The sequence below is a fragment of the Siphateles boraxobius genome, unplaced genomic scaffold, assembly GCF_051911475.1.
Source record: "Siphateles boraxobius isolate OS27281-9 unplaced genomic scaffold, OSU_SipBor_1 3, whole genome shotgun sequence".
Lineage (NCBI taxonomy): Eukaryota > Metazoa > Chordata > Actinopteri > Cypriniformes > Leuciscidae > Siphateles > Siphateles boraxobius.
In genome coordinates, this window is record NW_027508919.1 from 6934935 (window position 1) to 6955516 (window position 20582).

The window sequence follows — 20582 nt, forward strand, 5'->3', positions numbered from 1 at the left end:
CCGCAGCCCCTTTGAATGCTAATCAGCCCTGCTGCATAATTTAAAAGCAGTGTATCATGCATTAAATACTTGTAGGTGTTAACAGGCAAAGCACATCCTGGCTATATTTACTGAAAGTTTCTAAAGGTAGGTGTGAAGTTTCCATTCAGTTGCCATGGCGACTGGCCAAAAAAGCAGACAAGTGCCCTTAAAGTTGCATGTTGCAGTCGAGTAATGGAACATCTGAATCTCCTGTTGCACTAATTTCTCATGTAGTTGTTTGAAAAAGTGCTTTGGGTCAGTATTGACAGCACTCAGCAGGCGGCAGATATGGATTCGGTCTGTTAAAACAAACCTGAACAGCTCAGGTCTGTGCAGGGCACTTCACAGCATTAGGGCTAATACGATTTAACACTCTCAGAGTGACCTCCACAAAGCCTCCTCGCAAGCTAATCTTCACTACATTAACACACGTGCAGGATTTGACACCTTCACATGGCTTTGGTATTGCTTCAGACCACATTTCCTAATTTTCTTGCCCATACATGTCATGAGCACATTTTTTGTTTTAGATGCATGAGTCAAGTGGTGATTGCTGCAATTTGTTAGATCAACCTGTGTGCATTTTGCATTCTGTAATTCAGATTTCCTTTTTAAATATGCTAACCATGTTAACAGTTCCTGTGATATTCAAAACTACAGCATGATAGCATTTCTTTAACAGAACAGATTCAATTTAATTTAATTTGAGGCACATTATTGCCCGTATCTTTGTTTTTACTCCACCAACGAAAATAATTCCTAGTGAATTCACAACAGAACTGCAAACGTCTTTGAGAAACAGTGTGTTTTTTTTGTTCTTAAATTAATTCGTGTTTCGAGTGAATGATTCAATCACTCACTTTTCAAGACAGTTGAGTTACTGTTTCTGGTTACTTTAATTATCCCTGTGTGTATTTAAGCCTTGAATTCTTTCTGTTCATGGTTGTCTGAGTTTTAGGTGGTTGCTATTTCTCCTTAGCGTTATTGTTTTGGATTATTGGATTAAAGACTGTTTTTGTGATATTCTCCTGTGTTGTGCGCTTCACTGCAGCAACATCTGACAGAATACAGTTGTGCAGTTTTACGGTGGCGCATTGCTGCCATATGCCATCTTAACAACATATTTTCTCATAATAACAAGATGTTATGTTGTTAAAACTACATATGTTTCTTGTTAAAACAACTTTTTTTCTCTTAATAAGGCCATATTTTGTACAGTGACGTGTAATATATCCACTTTAGAGAATTTATATAGCATATCGTGCCTTTATCACAGTTTAACGTTCAAGCCGAAGCAAATATATTCAATTTTTTTTTTTTTTACTTTTGAACGGTAGTGTGTATATATTGCTACAATTTAATGACTAGTGTTCACAACCCAGTTTACATTTAAAAACAGAAATTGCAGTGTCCACTGACTATAAAACTTGTTTAATTTAGAAAGTGACAGTGGTCAACATTGGTCATCGCTGGAGTCCAAAATCGAAAAATCAATCTTGGGTTCGTTTCCCGTTCAACGTCGTAACTCACTGCTTTACTACCACAGAACGATGCATCAATCATAGGTACTAGAGCAAGTATGCACATGCACACTCTTCAAAAAACAGTGCTTTACATCTCTTGACAAACTAAAAGACGTAAATGATATTTGTATATATTCTAAATAAAAAATATAGATTGTACTGAATGTCAGCCTGCTTATTTTGCTCAAGATTTTGCTCAAGATTTTGCTTAAGATACAGGTTTATTAAATCCACATGTCATGCAAACAAGAAACTTAGCTTCAAACCACAGAGAGCTGTCGTTCCACTTCCAAACACACAACTTTCCAATGCTGTTTGCGAATGTTCGTTGGAACTATGGTTTCGGGAAACATAGACTCGTTGAATGCTGATAACGACGGCACTTGCGACCATAGTTGACTAACGATGCTTTTGGGAAACGCACCCCTGGCTGATGTATTCAGCTATTCAGCTCATTAACTCTCAATATTAGCACCATATCACAAGAGAGAGGACTTGCAGTGTGCTGAAGGTCTCTGTGGGGCCCTAAGGTCATTATTTTGTGATAAGACATTCACTTTCCTCTTTGCCCTCTCTGTCTGACCTCTAGCCTCTTACCCTGAAGGGGAAAGTTTATGGCCCTTTCCTAATGGCATAACTAAATGTCCTTGTACTCTCTGAAGAGAATGTCTCCAGTGTGCGTGCCGGTGAAAAATGAATGGTGCCCCTATGCCAAAATAAGACCTCTAAAGAACTTGATGCAATCCCTATAAAGAGGGCTAGTGTAACATCAGGGCCTTTTTCAGTGAATGAAGTTGCCACCATTTGACTCATGACATATTTCACAGAGAGTCATATTCAACCCAATGACTGTGGTGCTAAATTAGTGAATAATGAAAGGGGGCCCAGTGGGGCCCAGTGTCACCTTGGGTCTCTTACATTTCCAGCAGTTTTACCTCAACAGACATATTACTTACATATGTAATTAGTAAACAATAAAAGAGACTGTTGTTGTGTGCCCATAATTAAGTGAGCTGTCTATGAAAGCAGCATTCAAGAGACTTATGATGCAAAATCTGTTCCAAAAAGTAAGGAGAATAATTAAGCATTATCACATTCTTTGCCGGGTGAAAAAACTGAACAAACAAAACCCCCCAATCCAAGATGGTGAACAAGGCAAGAGAATACGAGGGAGACTGATATTAAAGTTTTGGCCAATATAAGACAATAATTATATTCATGTTTTGATGAATAGATGACTGATAAATGTTTGATATTCTATTTTGTCACTAAAAAACACTAAAAAACTAAATCATTTTAAATGCTACAACAAGTGAATTTAGGCATAGCATTATAATGTACAGTATGAAAAGGCATATTCACTTTGGGATTTGCTAATGATTATATTTAGCAGTGTTATTAAATTGTTAGAGTTCTAAAAGATGAACTTTAAGTGAGCATTAAATGATATCAACAATCATCTAAATAGTAACAAATATGAAAAACAAGCAAGAACAATTAAATATCCAATATTGACCAACAAATATTCAGTAAGCCAAAGGGAACAATATCAATAAAGTACAAATTCTCTAATATCAGCCCACAGTCAGTAGGTACTGATATATTCTGCATCCCTTACAAAAATGAAGACGTTTATTAAAGTATGCTATCGGTATACTTCTTTTAGTCTAAAAATAAGAAACTATACTTTCAGTCTAAAAATAATAATAATTATATATATATATAACCCAGAATATTTTGTTATATGAATATCTGATTATATATATATATATATATATATATACATACATACATACATACATACATACATACATACATACATATATATGATCAGATATTCATATAACAAAATATTCTGGGTGGCGATAAAACTTTTGTGAAAATAGACAAAAATGCTGGTGCTGGTTGGCACCTTAACTCTTTTCCCTCCAACGTTTTTAAAAGAAAAAAAGTAAATTTAAAGTTATATTTCAAGTATAAAATTTAATATCTAAATATATGAACATAGTAGCATCATAACTAAGTATGATGTTAAGTTCGCTTAAAGAAAGCTTATAAGTATATTTATATACAAGTATACAGTATAAAACTACTAAACTAGTATTTTACTGAGAGTATACTTCAAAGTGTACTTTCATAAACTAAAAAATGTGCTACAAGTATTTGACTAAACTAAAAGTTCACTTGTAGTATAGATGCAGTACAAATGAAAAAAATATATAATAATAATAATAAATTGAATTTGTATAGCGCTTTTCTCGAACTCAAAGTCGCTTTACAGGGCAGGTGAATAAGCAAGAGAAAAAAACAAAAAACAAAAAAAAAAACATATAGGGATGGGAGGGGCGTGGGGCTACGGATAGGCAGAGGTGAAGAGATGGGTCTTGAGGCGGGACTGGAAGATGGTGAGGGACTCAGAGGTGCGGATATCATGGGGGAGGGAGTTCCAGAGCCTGGGAGCTGCCCTGGAAAAGGCTCTGTCCCCAAAACTGCGGAGCTTGGACTTGTGGATGCAGAGGAGACCGGCTGAGGTGGATCTGAGGGACCGTGAGGGTTGATAGGGGGAGAGGAGGTCAGTGAGGTATGAGGGGGCCAGGTGGTGGATGGCTTTGTAGGTAAGGACCAGGATTTTGTATGTGATCCGGTGGGAAATAGGGAGCCAGTGTAGTTGTTTTAGGACTGGAGTGATGTGGTGCCAGGATTTGGAGCGGGTGATGAGTCGGGCGGCTGCATTCTGGACCAGTTGGAGTCTTTTTATGTAGTTTGAGCTAATACCAAGGAGTAGTGAGTTGCAATAGTCCAGTCGTGAGGAGATGAAGGCGTGAATGAGTCTTTCAGCAGCAGAGGGTGTGAGTGAGGATCTGATTTTGGCGACGTTGCGGAGGTGAAAGAAGGAGGTTTTAATGACATGACAGATGTGAGGTTCAAGGGAGAGGGTTGAATCAAAAACCACGCCGAGGTTGCGGGCCTGTGGGGATGGGGAGACAATGGTGTCGTCAATGGTGAGAGTGATGTTATTGGTTTTGCTGAGAGTGGATTTGGAGCCTATGAGGAGGAATTCTGTTTTATTGCTATTGAGTTTGAGGAAGTTATGTTGCATCCAGGTTTTAATAGCTGACAGACAGGAGTTGATATGGGAGAGGGGAGTAAATATATAAAAAATATATTTTTAAACTAGTGTGCTAAAAAGGTACTACTGTTAGACTTAAAGGACACTTAAAAGTATACTTCTAGACACTAAAAAGTGGGCCAATTTAGTCCCAAGTAGTATTGAAATAGTACACTTACAAGTATAATTCTTGGATAGTAGTATACTTACTACATAAAGTATACTTAAATATACTTGAATTTTACTTAAGTATACTTAATAAAATTAACTTGAAGTATACTACTTATTTTTTTAAGGTATCCCTGAAATAAACTTCACATTCAATTCAGTATAGAAATGTTCTAATAAATTGTACCCAATTTTTTGTTTCTGCCTGTGAAGCACTTTCCGGTTATGAGGTTAGGCAGTGAGTTTGTGTAATGTTTGTGCCCTCAAGACACACTTGTCATGTTCATTAATGCAATGATATGCAGAAGGGTTCATGTCTAGGTTGTCCATGGCCTCTGGGTAAATGATACTAATCACAACATGGCTCCTATGATGTAACATGGATCATTGACCAGAAAGCTGTGAGTGAATAAATAGCCCTATGGGGTTTTTTGACTATATTTAAATCCCTAGTGGAATGAAATGTGTCATTTGCCTGTGCCAGCAGACCAGCCCCTTCAAATTCAACAGTTTACGGGACACCAGTCATTTTAAGTGTACATTCAATTTTAACACATTACATTGAAGTACAAGCACTGCTTACTACACAGTATGTATATATATATATATATATTTATTTATTTATTTATTTATTTATTTATTTATTTATTTATTTATTTATTTATTTATTTATTAATGTTAATAATAATATTAGGGTACCTTCATATTAATATCAATAATATTAATATCACCCTTCTTAGATATTTTGAGAAAACTGCATTGTGGGATACATTACACACAGTATACTCCATTATAGACAGCAATTATTTTGCCAAACGTAGGCTCCTATGTAATGAATGCGGAAACGTCATGCTGCATATTGCAGAAATACTTAGAGTAGTAGAGTAGTATGCTAGTCCGAACATAGCCTGCTTGTCTGTGCTGGAATAAGGTTGTGCTGGTCTGTGCACAAAAATGTGCAACAAACAAGAATAAGGCTGTATTAATGTTTAGAGCCAAAGAAGGAAGTAAACTTCTGATATTTTTTTGAGATTCGTCAAGCTAGCGAACAGTCTTCATGAGAGAGACTGCAGGTCTTAACTTGATTTTTAGAAGTATGATTGGAATTTGAAGGATCTTTGAGACCTGCTTTAGCTTCATCTTCCTTACTTGTGCACTTCTGTACTGAAGCTATTTAGCCAACATGTATGTGTTATGCCAAAATAGTTATACCAAATAATAGAAGAAAAGAAAGTAAAAGTGAGAAATGTAATTTACTTGAAATATTACATTAAGAAGATTTTACATCCTCTCATTGGAACTTTCTTTTCCAAATTTTTTCTTTTATAAAAAGCATCCCAGTAAAATTGAGTCAGTCCTCACAGAGAACACCAGATTTTGTCTCATGGATGGATTTCTTTTGATTCATAATGTAATCATTATAATGTAAACAATGACATTTAAAACAGCATCAGAGGAGGAAATGAGAAGATTCAGGTGCTCTTTAAACACTTGCTGTGAGGTAGACAGGCGTGTGTGTTTGTGCGTGCGTGCGTGCGTGCGTGTGTGTGTGTGTGTGTGTGTGTGTGTGTGTGTGTGTGTGTGTGTGTGTGTAGGGCCACTGGCTCTGAAGGGCCAGACTAGGCTGTAAATCAACTCCAGTCTCTCAACCCACTCCGGCTGTTCAGTGTCTGAAGCAATTATAGAGAGAGACTGGATGCAACATTTTTCCTGTCCTTCATGATTTGTGGACACTTTTAAAAGGGTTTTAAACCTTAGCTAACCCCACACAACCCTTCATAAAAACTCAGGCTTTTTTAAAACAGACCACAGACAGCTGCCAATCAATTAAAAATGCAATTGAATTAATTACATATTATTAGTATTAACTAATCACATTAAATCACTTATTAATAATAGTTAAAAAAATTGTTACCTTTATTTAAATAGCGCTTTATAGAATACAGATTGTTTCAAAGCAGCTTTACAGTGATAAACGGGAAAATAATGATCAAAAAAGACAATAGTGTTGTTATTCAGCTGAAGTCAGTGTTGATTCGGTTCAGTTCAATAACTGTATAAAGAATAAAATCACCAATTACGAAACAAGTTCAGTTCAGCTTTAAAGCAGTTCTGATGTCATCATCCAGGGGTGCGTTTCCCGAACAACGACGTAACTCAAAGACTGCTTAACTACCGTAGTAGCCTACGATGCATCGTTGAAGAAATCAACTAACTAGTTCCCCGAAACCATATTGTCGCAAATTGGTCGTTCAAACAGATTTCTGTACTTGTCATTTTTTCATAATGCTTTTTAAAAATGGGTGATATTGTGTTTAAGGCATGCATAAAGTATGGTGAATATAGGCTTTTTTAGGCCTAATACACGTGTCCCAGATTTCAAAGTGAACTGTGCCAGATTATCAAATTCAGGCAGAATATTTGTTTTTGGCACAAAAACGCTAATAAGTGTGGCATGTATCTTCTGGGTATAATATCTACATTCTTTCTTCTGGTGTGTTTAGAGAACATCTTAGGGATTTCAGAAAAGTCTAATATGTTAGATATTGAAATACATTGCAGAAATCAAAATTGCAAAAAATGTCCCAGATTACCCTAATTCAAAGCCATTACTGTAGGCTAAGTAAATCATTCAATAGACACTATAATGTATTGCAGTGGCTTAAGAAAAAGAAAAAATAATATACATATGAATAAATATGAATTTTATTCGGGTATATATTAGAATTTTTCACAAAATTAATTAATTATCAGCATAAACTTAATGTGCACTATACTGAACTGTAAGCTTTGAAATATATTAATCAAGCTGGACATCAGTTTCCTGGTTCTGTGTCAACATCATTTTGATCTGCCTGACTGCGTTTTAAAAGTATGCCTATCTGAACATAATCGTGTTCTTCACTACACAGGGATATAAAGATATCAGTCAGTGTTTACTCATGTTGTGACGCAAAGCACTATCATTTATATATATCATCACTGAAATGAACTCAACTCAAAATGTGTTTCCCGAATCCCGAGAAGCCCACTTCCTTTCACATTCAGAGTGTAGTCACCTATATCTCTAAGTTTCCCCATTAGAATACTTTCATCCAACCTGTCAATCATAAACTAAAGTGGCACTCCAAGTCATGGCATATTAATAATCGGCTCTTGTGCAGTAAGTGTTGTAGTTAGCTAAGTGCTGGGATGGCATAAAATAGAGGAGAGTCCAGCCACATCTCATGCATAAAATCATGAGGTGCTTTTTTGATCTCTCTATGGGTAAAAGCCAAAACATAAGTGCCACACTTGTTTGCCTCTTCTATAACTATTTGCATAAATACTTGAGTAGCATAAGGCTGAATTTGGTAAATGATCATTTTGTTGATATAAGGAAGATCCTGGCGGGGATGCTGTGCTTAACTGTATGTGCTTGTAAGCGTAGTGTAATGGTATCTGGTGAAGCTGTTAATACATTGCTCGTTTTAAAACGAAGCTGTATTTTGTCAGGGAAAAATGTGTCACTCCTTTAATAGGCATAAGGGGAAGGTCACAGTGAGTAAATGTTTGCTTTGAGTGAGGTGCACTAGATAAAAGGGAAACTCTCAGAGACGCTCTCAACGTGACCCAGAGGTGCTGAGTAGTGGTCTGGCAAAGTGCTGGAATATTTTAGGCCTTCAAGCAGATCCATTTCTTTGTATCAGCTTGACTGCAAGTCAGAATAGGCCTAAGTGTTGTTCAAACAAGGTCATTATATTATTTATGACTTTTTTTTTCTTTTTATTATTAGTTACAGAAATGAGGGCTACATGCATATGAGAAAGTGAGAGAGTATATTCACACTGGATGGGCCTGTAGAGGAGTGTATACAAACGTAGAAACCCTCAAGGTCATTGTATTTTATCTTTACAGCTGTTTGAGGCCAATAGCCTTCTTTTACAGAAATGAGAGAGAAGGTCGTTGAAGTGAAATCAATACAGCCTCTTAATGAGGTTCTCTGGAAAGAGAAAATTGATTGAGAGGGAGAGTTAGAGAGAAACGAAGAGAAAGCAAGAGGGTGGCACTGCTAAACAGATATATTGAAACCGTTCGGAAGCAGGGCAGCACTGAGCGAATAAGTGGATCAACCTCACTTTGAGTTTTTCTTAGTAGGGAAAGATTAGTGATTACCAGAGGACATTGATTAATGCAACAGTATGGCAGTGTAAATTAAAAGGTTTTTTTGCGGTGCAAAAGCATCTGCCCTCATTTTCAGTGTATTTGGCTCATGGGATGATTCCCAGCTTGTATCATCTTCACTTATATAACAGACTTGTGAACTTCTGTGTGTACAGTAGTTCTCATTTCAAAGAGGAAAGCAGATGGTTTCGACCCATTTTCTTGTTAGACTACATAAATTAAAAAGTTCTTATGGTGGCTGACATTATGTATAAACAATAGTTCAAAGTTTTATTAGCTTATATTTAGAGACTACAAACAACCTGCAACAGTATAGACTAACCCCACAATATATATATATATTAGTGTTGTCACGATACTAGAATTTCTAACTTCGATACGATACCTTGAAAAATATCGATATTCGATACCATTTTCGATACCACAGAGAAAAAAACTGCCACAATATTAAGGGGGTCTTTTTTTTATTTAAAGCTAAATATTACAAGTCTAGAACATGACAATGAGGTATATTTTACATGAACAAAAATGTCCTGAGTTCTATCTGTTAATATTTTTTCATTGGACCAGAGCTAACATGATCCGTTGTGTTTTTATTACCTACTGTTATCAAAGATTAAAATATACTGTAGCAAATGCATTGGTCATCGGTCATAAATGCTGGTTAATACATTAACTTAATTTGATGAGCAGATTTAAACGCAAACGTGTGTGCATCACACGCGGAAACAATGCTCACTGGATCAGCATCTAGTCAAGTTACCTTTATTTATATATTGCTTTTAATAATACAGATTGTGTCGAAGCACTTAACTGTATCAAATTGGAGGATAGAGTGTCAGTAATGTATAATAATAAGGTTAAACATTCAATTTTCAGTTAAAGGCATTTCATTATTGAATTCAGAGATGCCATTGTCTAGCTCAGTTTAGTTTAATTAGTATATGTGTAATCAAATTGATGATAATCGCTAATGAAGGCAAATTGCAGAATTAAATAATAATTTTTGAATAAAGTTAAACAGACACAAGTTAATTTACATCTGACCACAGTTACAATATTTACTTGTCTACGATTCCTCAGTCAGATTATGTTAACTTTAAGAATTACAGTGAAAAAACGAAACACAGACTCATATCAACAACAATACTAGGCCATCTTGGTTAATGTTTCAGAAAAGTTAAAATGAGAAGAGTTACAGTGTTAGGATGTTTTTAGCAGTGGTGCAGGTCTGTCCAAAAAACAAACACCCCTGATGCTGAGCATATGCTGCTAAATGGTACCCCTGGAGCCAATTCCTTAAATGTTTTCATCTATAAAATAATTTTACAAAATGAGTGATGAGAGGGATATTGATAGTCAAACAATCTTTTGGGTGCCCGCAGCCCGCTCGCAGTGTGAAGCGCGTGTCCGCGCTATTCTCCGACATGCCCGCTCGCGGTGTGTAGCGCGTGTCCTGTCCACGCTATTCTCCGACTCCGACATGCCCGCTCGCGGTGTTCTTTATCAATCAACCAAAGCCGGTCGCGGGGACGCCGCACTCGCCATCTTTCCATTCACTTTTGCTATTTAACCAGAGCGAACGAGACGAGTGCGTCACGTGTGGTGTTTGTCAACGCGCCTTTGGAGAGAAGTGAAAGTGACTGCTCGGCTAGTATTGGTGTATCGATACTTCGGGAAATTAGTATTGGTACCGTTCAGATATTTCAGTATCGATATTTATCGAAATATCGATATTTTTGACAACACTAATATATATATATATATATATATATATATATATATATATATATATATATATATATATATATATATATATATATTCAGGGTTCCAGACTGCGACCATTTTTTGAGAATGTGCGAGTTAAAATGTTATGTGGTCACATTTGTGCGAGTGGACGCTTGAGCAACAGAACGCTGTTGTATCAGCTGCTGCAGTCCGTAACTTATGTTCAAAATGAACGAGTAGGCTACATCATGAATCAATTTTCCAAACCGTGTTTTTGACTTAGGTATTCTGAATCACTAACCGAAAACCGAAAGACAAAATACAACAAGCACAGGGGCGGGGCCATAGACATAATAAGACGCCCTATTGGCCACTGCAGCGTACGTCAACGGTGCCGCCATATTGCAGAGGGCAACTTTCTAAAACCTCTCATTACGGGAATTGAGAAAAATGCCTGCTTCGTGTGCTGCTTGGGGCTATACAAATCGCCACACAATTGATAACAGGTCTTGGGGATTTTACAAGCAAATCTAAATTAGCATTTCAAATAATACGTATAACATAATGGCATTGTTTTGCGTTGCGATTACATAATTACGTCATAGCGCAATGACGTCACAACGTCATTTAGCAGCTTTTAGCAACAAATCGATTCGCCTTTAGCAAATTCCCCAGAAAATTTGTTGGCAACAGTGACGTGCAGTTTATTTATTGACGAACTTAGACGTCACGCGCATTGCACACTGATGGTGAAACGCGCCAATTACGAATTCACGAATTCTGGCATATAAAAATGATAAAAATGGTCTCACGAAACACAGAGCCCCTTCCTCCTACGTCTTTTCAGCGGTTATATTTTCCTCTGTCGAGCGATTACTCTCATGAGATTTCTGCTATAAACTTTGATAACGAAAAATCTGTATCAGTTTATTATAATACTCTAATCTTTTAAAATGTAATGCATACATTTGAATGTTTAATGATTTTTAAAAGATAGAAAGATGATAATAGACAGATAGATAGATAGATAGATAGATAGATAGATAGATAGATAGATAGAATATGATTCAAATGTTAATAGATAGATTGTATATAATTCAAATGTAAAATGCTTAAAATAACAGATTAAAATTACTGTCCAAAATCCTGAAATTTGGCAATGATAATTAATATATTACAGGTATTTCTGCTGCAACCCAGAAAGCCTTTGCTAGCCTTGGTCCATTAAAACCACTATTCATCAGCATGCATTGATTAATCCCATGGCATGTAGCAAAAAAAAAAAAAAGTGCGACCAAATTATATGCTGGTGCAACCAACTGAGAAAGTTGGTAGCACCAGTGCAACCAGTGGAAAAGTTAGTCTGGAGCCCTGATATATACACACACCTGACCAAATGTCCTCTCAATGTAGGTTAAACAAGAACACACACACACACACACATACACACACACACACACATCATATATATGTTTGTGTGTATACACTGTTGAAAATAAGTTGGATGGTAAGTTCATGATGTTGAACAAGAAGATGGATGCAACCAAAACTTGAAATATCAGAATATTCTGCAGAAGGATTCAGGTTTGATATTTGATCCTCTGAAGGGTTTTTCATAGTTTTTCCTTTCTCTCCCTTCAATTTAGAGATCCCAGTGGAGCCATTTGAACCAGTAACCAATGGCAACAGTCCAGGCCCTGTCCTTGAACCAGGACCCCAGCAAAAGCATCTGTGCCGTTTATCCGACATCCTCTTCAGCATCAGGCCGCTGCGTCATGGGAAGTGTAGGCAGCCTAATTGAGAAACCAGACGTGTCACCAACCAAGAGCAATAGAGCAGTTCCACAAGTATCAGGACGTCATAACCACGGCCTGCTCAAGAAGGGTTTCAACCAGAGAGAGCTGCTTAACTATCTGAACGTAACCAAGAAGGAAGCGAAGGGCAGCAAACACATCATCTCTGGCACATCCTCCATCAAGAGAGAGCACAGGAGCGAGGAGAACGACATCTACACTAAGGTCTACCACCGAGATGGAAAAGAGCTTGATTTGGGAAAGAACTCACTTCCCATAGGTGGCAAGTTTGATAAGGTAAACGCCTGTGAAAAAGTTATGTTTCGCTCGTGTCATGTCAGAATTACAGCAATTGGGAGTCTATCAACTGTCAAACTTTGGTAACTCTGACCAATTGACCAATGGCAGAGATGTGGGGAGTGTTTGGGAAACCTGGCTGAAAACAATTACTAGTTTTGCTACTGTGTTTAAGGATGCTAGTGGTGCAGAAATTATATATTTAAGCTTTATACATTTCACAAGAGCATATGGAGGTGAATTAATGTAATATTTTTCTGGCATCAAAAAGTAACACATAAATATATATTGTTAAAATGCATATTATAATATAAATACACATATATATATATATATATATATATATATTTTTTTTTTTATCTGTCACTCTGGATGACCAGTAATACAATTTGAAAAATAAAAAATATTTGTTATATTTGAGACTAGTGAAAAATTAATTTTTTACTAACTGTTTTTTTATTACAATTTATAGTACACTGCTGAACACAATCATGAATGTATTCTAATTTTGTGTAAAACCAGCTAGTAAAAAATATAACATTTATGTAATATTTTGCTGTCATCAACAACTAAGTTAAAGAAAATTAAATATTAGTATTTTTGAGACTGTTGAGACTAAAGGTGTGACAGCAGATTTAATTTAAAAAAGACCTGAATGCAGCATAAATATTTAATATTATTTCATTAAGAAAAAAAAAAGAAAGAAACCCGTTTTTACCCATCAGCACTTGCTGCAGTAAGTATTCAACAAATCTACGAAGGAGCAGGTATTAAAACACACTTTACAATGACTGGATGAAAACAAGATGAGTAGGTTACTCGTTGCAGTTTCAAAGCCTGTCAATGAAATGCAGAAATTGTGACAGTGTTTTAAGTCCGGCTCCATAAAGGCAATATTTCTTCCTAAGGCAAGTGTAATTTATTGATAGGTGGGCTACTCCCCCCAGTCGCAAATGGAAATAAATCATATAAACTGTTGGGGCCAGCAGTGTGTAGACTAACTGACTGGCTAAATTTATCTCTGTAATCAAATATGGTCCCCCTCAGGTGACGTTATTGAGCAGGAAACTCAGCGAGACAGAAGAAATATGGAAGTAAAAGTGGTCTACATTAAATTACTTTATGTTGTTTGGCATGGCTCCAGTATTTAAGTGTAGTAGAGCTATTCTCCTGATACTCATGCTGCAATTGACTTATCCCTGTCATTTCACAGCCACGTTTCAGGCCTTCCGCCTTTAAACCGGTCACTCCCAAAAACTTCAGTTCCATGCAGAACCTCTACCCTTCCAAGTCGGAGGAGCTAGAGAGCGGCTTAACCAACGGCATGCATCAATCCTATGCCAAAGCAGCGCCCAAATCTCTGTCCACCTCTTCCTCGTCCTCCTCCCCTTCACGGCCAGGCACGAGCACCAGAAAAGGAGTGCTAGCAGCAGCAGCCCGGGGCCTCAGCCAGGAAGAGGAGAACACGTCCGACTCTGGACACAACTCCATGAACAGCCTGCCGCCCTATCGGCCGCCGTTCCGCCCTCACTTGGGACAAATCAGCGCCTCTATGGGTCACATCAACCACATCGGCTCACTGGATCGCAGTTCGCTGGGCTCCAAGGGAGCCGCTTCCACAGTCACAGACGTGTCCTGTCACAGTATGGCTACACTGAATCGCCTGCAGTGCTATGGAAGTGAGGCCCCGCCCCCCTACGAGCTGTCACACTCTATGGAGGATGTGGTGAGGGACCTGGAGGAACGTCTGCAGGAAAAGGAGCACGAGCTTCGTCAGATGAGGAGGAACTTGGATGAGAGCGAAGATGCCATTGCACAGGTCAGCATCTGCAAGAACACATGATCTATTAAACATACGCTACCGTTCAAAAGTCTGGGGTCGGTAAGATTTTGATGTTTTCAAAAGAAGTCTCTTTTTTTTGAAAGAAGTCTCTTAGCTTACCAAAGGCTGCATTTATTTGATCGAAAAGTAAAGTATTTGATACAGTAAAAACAAAAACATTATTACAAATGTGAAATAACTGTTTTCTATTTATTTTAAAATGTAATTTATTCCTGTGATGCAAAGCTTCTGAAAAAAGTTTCTTTAAAAAAAAATGTACTGGATTAATGGGTTATATCATTCATTTTAAATAGATACAAATATTTTTATTTTATATGTATATATATATATATATAATGTTAAACAATATATTTTAGTTTTAACTTTAACTTTTTAGTTTTTAATATATAGTTTTTAACTGAGAGATTAAGATTTTATTCTAAAATATATATATTTCTTACAGAATGATGTTTAAATCATCTTAAATACAGACCATAAAAACATCTAAATAATCTAAATAAACAAATAATAACACTGAAAAACGAAACAAACCTGAAAACCCTGAAAAACAAAAATGAACAATCTTAGGGGCTGTTCACACAGAACGGTTTTTCCATTTCAATGTGCTACTTTTCCATTGTTTCTCTGTGTAAACATTTGCTAGACGGACGTGTATAAACCGCTGCACTCGCACCTTTTGCAGCACATGACACAGCGTTCTAAAAATGAGGCGCTCAAGTTAAAATCAGTTTAACTTTTGAAAAACGCGTTTCGAGACCTTGCGTTTATTCCTCATTCCACAGCCCGCATCTCGCATTTCTCAAATCAAAAACGTGTTCTGTGTGGACCAGCCCATAGAATGTACACAAAATTGGAATGACAAATAAAGCAGAAATAAAAAAATTCAAAACTGTGTTTGTGTGCTCCTGTAGGTGTTTGAAGGGAAGCAGCGGCTCTGGGAGAAGGAGGTTACAGAACTGAAACACCTGTACACCGCCAAACTGCGGCAGGTATCCCAGCAGTCCCAGCGTTCCCAGCGAAACCTGCAGCTGCAGCTGTATAAGGTACAGCAGGAACGCAACCGGCTGCAGGAGGAGCTGGATTCTGTCAGGCTGGAGTGCCAGACCCTGAAAAGTCAAAGCCCAGCGGGACAAAGCCAGAACATTAATCCCCAGCTGGAAGAGACCCAATGGGAGGTATGCATGAAGTCAGAGCTGTCTATTCAGAGCTTTGGGGATTTCAGAAAACTTTGGAGGAGATAAAAGAAAAAAGTAGCCTTTAGTTGGATGATAAATGAAGGGACGCATCATGTATTGCTTGGTAGTTTGTTCACGCTGACTGTCCACACTGTCATTTTACAAGCATCCAGAGCTGTTTGTTCAAACAGTGTAGCCAATATCTGACATATCAGTTGCCATAGTAATGACTTGAGACATAAAGGCAAAAATAGAAATTAAAAAATCGATGTCTTTGTAGAGACAGAGAGAATGACGAATGATAGAAATTTTGCCTCTGCGATTGTTTGGGAATCTCATCACAGAGATTATAAGTCTTCAAAAGACCAATTAAATTGTTTACAGATCACGACACAGTGGACACACATGTAGGGGCTCTTTACACGACACCGTTTTCAACTAAAAACGTACAACTTTTCTGTTATCGTTTTTTTTGTGTTTTTGCGCATGCATATTACGTGCGAATGCATGATGCAATGAAATGCAACAATGCACATGCATATTACGTGTTCAGTCTATAGGTGCGTGGTGTTGCTTTACAAAGTCACATCGCCATCTATTGGTTCGGCATGCATTACACAGCGTTTTTAATCGTTTTCGTGGAGCCTTGTGAACATTTTGACAATGGTCTATGTACACAAAAAATTCAGAGGAATTTTTCCGTTTTTAGTACATTGTTGTAAACTTACCCATGGTTAATCACATAAAAAACCTTATCATGGAATGACAGATAAAAACTACTTGAAATCTGATCTGACTGTTGTGAATTTAAATGCATTTCCAAAAATCTGACTTTAATCAGATTTCTAACCACATAACTACACATAGATATGGTTTGGATTTGCTAAGTTGAGACATCAAACAACTAAATGGATTTGAATGAGTGCCAGAAAGACAGATTTTTATTGCCTATCTGGACAAACCTCTAATAAGCCTAGCATTATTAAAACAAAGGATAGGAACTATCACTGACATCCTCTTATGAACAATGTTCTCAAATCAAATTTTGACTATATATATTGTATAAGTTGTGAAAATGACAACATTTTATTGATTCAATAGGTCTGCCAGAAGTCTGGAGAAATCTCTTTACTGAAGCAACAGTTCCGAGACTCTCAGGCAGAGGTCACACAGAAGCTGAGCGATATCTTCCTCTTAAAGACTCAACTGCACGAGGCGCGCAACAAGATCCAGAGCAAGGACAGCCAGATCGACATGCTGCAGATGGCCCTACAGGGCGCCCGCCGGAGATGTCCCTTGCCTGCTTTCGAGGACACTCGAGCGGATGCGGGTGAGACTGGAGGAGCCAGTGCCACGGAGGAGCGTCTCAGAGCTGAACTGCTGTTGGAAAGGCGCCAGAACGAGGCGCAGACTTCAGCTTTTGAAAATGAGAGAAGCACATGGCAGAACGAGAAGGAAAAGGTGATACGCTACCAGAAGGAACTGCAGGCCAGCTACCTGGAGATGTACCACAAGAATGAGGCCTTAGAGAAAGAACTGGCAATGCTGAGAGGGGGCCGGGCCAGAGTGGAAGAGGGTCGAGCAGGGGACGGAGAAGAGGAGGCAAAGCCGCCCACTGGTCTGCCCTGGATAGAGAGGATTGAGTCCTCTGAAATCTGACTTTGCAGATGTTCTTTAGCATCTGAGATTAGATTGACGGCAACAGCTCTGGATCCTGTTTCACTTCTGAGACAATGAATAAACTATAAATAAATAATCTACAAGTTTGACCAAAAAGTGTACCAAATAGAGGCACAAGCTGAATATTATGCGCTGTTTTGTATCACAGAAGGATTTAAATGAATTTTGTTAAAAAAATCTGAATCATCAAAACTATTCTTATTGCAAAAATTAAATGATAAATAATCTCAGATTTTATTTTAAACACAATATTTGTTTTCAGATCCTAAATCATTTACAATGGTTTAATTAAAAACCAATAGATGCTTTAAATTAGCTTGACTGGAGTGTTCTAGCACTATTATTGTATTGATTCTATATTTTATGCTTTAGGTACCAGATAATACAAGACATCATATTATTCAAAGAATGAAATCAGTTAAGTGTGCATTCCCTAAAACGCATGACGCACTTTAAATGCACACAACTCATGAGTTGTCCTTCACATTGGAAAAAATGTCAACAGCTGATCCATATAAAAGCATTTCTGCTACTATGTCTATTAATGTGTGTTGCTGGGTTTTTCTGTTCTTTTGACCCAAGATCTGCATGAATGTGAAACAAAGATTCTGGTGAGTTTGATGCCATTGTGTGCACAGGACTGTCGAAAAGTCTTCAGTGATCGTAAGGCTAAGGTTAGATCCTACGGTATTAAATCTTCACATAGACAACTATACTGTGACTTAATTGTTAAAAACTACTGAATTTCATATTCTATTTCATGTAATAATTGTATAGATTTGTACTATACACGTATGGTGTTCTTTACTTCAAAGTTGCTTAAACCTTGCCATTTCCTTTAAGTTGACTGAAGATTATGCCCCACTTGTTCTGTAAAAAAGTCTTAAAATGTGTCTTCCGGTTAGTGTAAAATAAAAGATTAAAATGTGTCTTCCAATTAGTAGTTTCTTTCACATAGGCCTACACCAAATTTTATTATGTTAATAAAAGTCGTACCTTATCAAACCTTAATCAGTGTTTTCATTGGGCTGGACTCCAGACAGAAACTGCAGGATATGCAGAAAAAACCTGCAGATTCGAATGGACCGTCCAACCCAAATAATATATATATATATGTGTGTGTGTGTGTGTGTGTGTGTGTGTGTGTGTGTGTGTGTGTGTGTGTGTGTGTGTGTGTATATTACTTTTATAATCAGATTTTGGAGGTAAATACGAAAAAGTATGCGCAATCCATTTAAAGATAGGCTATGCAACACCATTTTTATTAGATCTGCCGAATTAGACGCCCCCTCTTTAACCAGGTGTAACCAGGGGCGTAGCTAAGGACGTGCGCATTCCGCTATATGCTTCTGTTTTCAAGCGATTTTCACTTTTGCTCCCTCCAGCAATGCAATGTTTCACCGATGTTCACTCTCGTGTTCTCTTTTTTTTCTGTCTACCTATTACTTTTACACTGTTGCAAACATAGACTGTGAGAAAAGAAACTCACTAAAAAGTCCAAATTCATTTATTGCGCTTCCGGCTTCCCATAAAACAGCCCACTTACGACGTGCAAAATGATTGACAGCCAAGAAAGTGCCTTCTGATTGGCAAAAAATAATAAGAATAATATATTTTATTTTAGGTATGCTACTGGGTATGTTATGGAGTTCTGCTGCGTGATATCTCAGGACATGTATTTCCATATGATAAGAAATTAGCCCCCCCAAAATTAATAAACAAACATGTAAGGGGCAGTTGTGGGAAACCGTGTGGGCCTGCTCTCAGAGGAAGAATGTGACTCAACAAGGCAGTGCACACCTGCACATCAGATTCAGCTTTACCGAGAGGAATTTTGTGCTTCATGGATCAGAATGGGCCATTGTCACTCGGACAATAAGGAGTCTGTCTATTCTGTCTTCAGGTAGAGGAACCTCTCCTGGAGGAACCTTCTGTTGCTCCTTCAGAATCAAGAAGTTGTTCACTGGTAAATATAAATATATATATATATATATATATATATATATATATATATATATATATATATATATATTTAATCCACGTTTAATACTGCTGTTTTATCTCATCTTCATAGGTTTGCACACTAGGGTTCATTATCTACTTAAGCTCTCTTTTTTTATGCACCATGACCGGATTTAAGAACCACTGCTGTAAGGCGAAAACCCTTTAAAGTTTTTTATAAAGGTTTGTGAGAGTTAGATCCTTAATGGTAAAAAAAACAAACATAAACTTTGCTGTACGTTATGGTCACAATTTCAAAGGCATTTTTAAACAGATTGTCAACTTATTTTATTACAAACTAAACTAAACTTTAATATTATGAATGGAATCAAAACGACTTCTGCAAGTCTTTTTTTCAATAAATCCCAGTAAATTAAATTCTGCCATTGTGACAGTGGGATGTCTTGAAATGGTGAGCCCCTATAGCTTCTCCAGTGAACTGAGGTTTCCCTCTTGTGGGAGTAAAGGGTCAACATCTCATTTAAAACAGTTTGCTGGCTATTGTTTTCAAGTTTCAGTAATATAGTATTTTTATGCCCATTACATCAACAAATAAATAATCAAAGTCAGTTTATAGTGAAGCAAAGAACATGTCATAAACCATTAACCTACAACAATTATGAACATACACTACCATTCATAACTGTTTTTAAACAAGTATTTTATGCTCACCAAGGCTGTGTATTTAATAAAACAATCCAGTAAACAGTAATATTATGAAATATTACTGCATTACTCACGTTTTCAGTTGCATATGATTTTAGTGGAAACCGTGATGCATTTTTGAAATATTCTTTGAAAAATAGTAAAAAAGAACAGCATTTGTTTGAAATAGAAATCTTTAAAACAATGTAAAAGTCTTTACTCTCACTTTTGATCCTATATACTGTAAGCATTGCATTTGGATTATTGCACAGATAGTAAAAAATATGAATGATTGCATAATAAAAGACGGTGTAAAATACTTTTACTTGGTACTTTTAAATGGTTAAAAACTGCATCATGCTTGGCTAAAATGAGACTGTAAAATGCATTAATTTATCAAACTTGTGTGTAGAGGCAGACAGAAAACTCAAAAA

General features: G+C 37.0%; 2 protein-coding genes across 3 annotated transcripts in view; one reads left to right on the forward strand and one right to left on the reverse strand.

Moving 5' to 3' along the window:
- The window catches only part of n4bp3 (NEDD4 binding protein 3), a 30737-nt gene extending 12230 nt beyond the window's left edge, over positions 1 to 18507 (forward strand). For both annotated transcript variants that reach the window (XM_077247630.1, XM_077247629.1), the window contains exons 2-5: positions 12361 to 12804; positions 14018 to 14623; positions 15559 to 15822; positions 16924 to 18507. In XM_077247630.1, coding sequence (XP_077103745.1) covers positions 12394 to 12804; positions 14018 to 14623; positions 15559 to 15822; positions 16924 to 17481 — 1839 coding nt within the window. In that variant the 5' untranslated portion in view covers positions 12361 to 12393 and the 3' untranslated portion in view covers positions 17482 to 18507. The remainder of the gene's footprint in view (positions 1 to 12360; positions 12805 to 14017; positions 14624 to 15558; positions 15823 to 16923) is intronic.
- Positions 3773 to 4692, reverse strand: LOC143756659 (uncharacterized; the record flags this gene model as incomplete). Its single annotated transcript, XM_077247219.1, has 1 exon — positions 3773 to 4692. A coding segment is annotated over one exon (795 nt), but the record flags the coding sequence as incomplete, so codon positions are not given.
- Positions 18508 to 20582: the final 2075 nt, after the last annotated feature.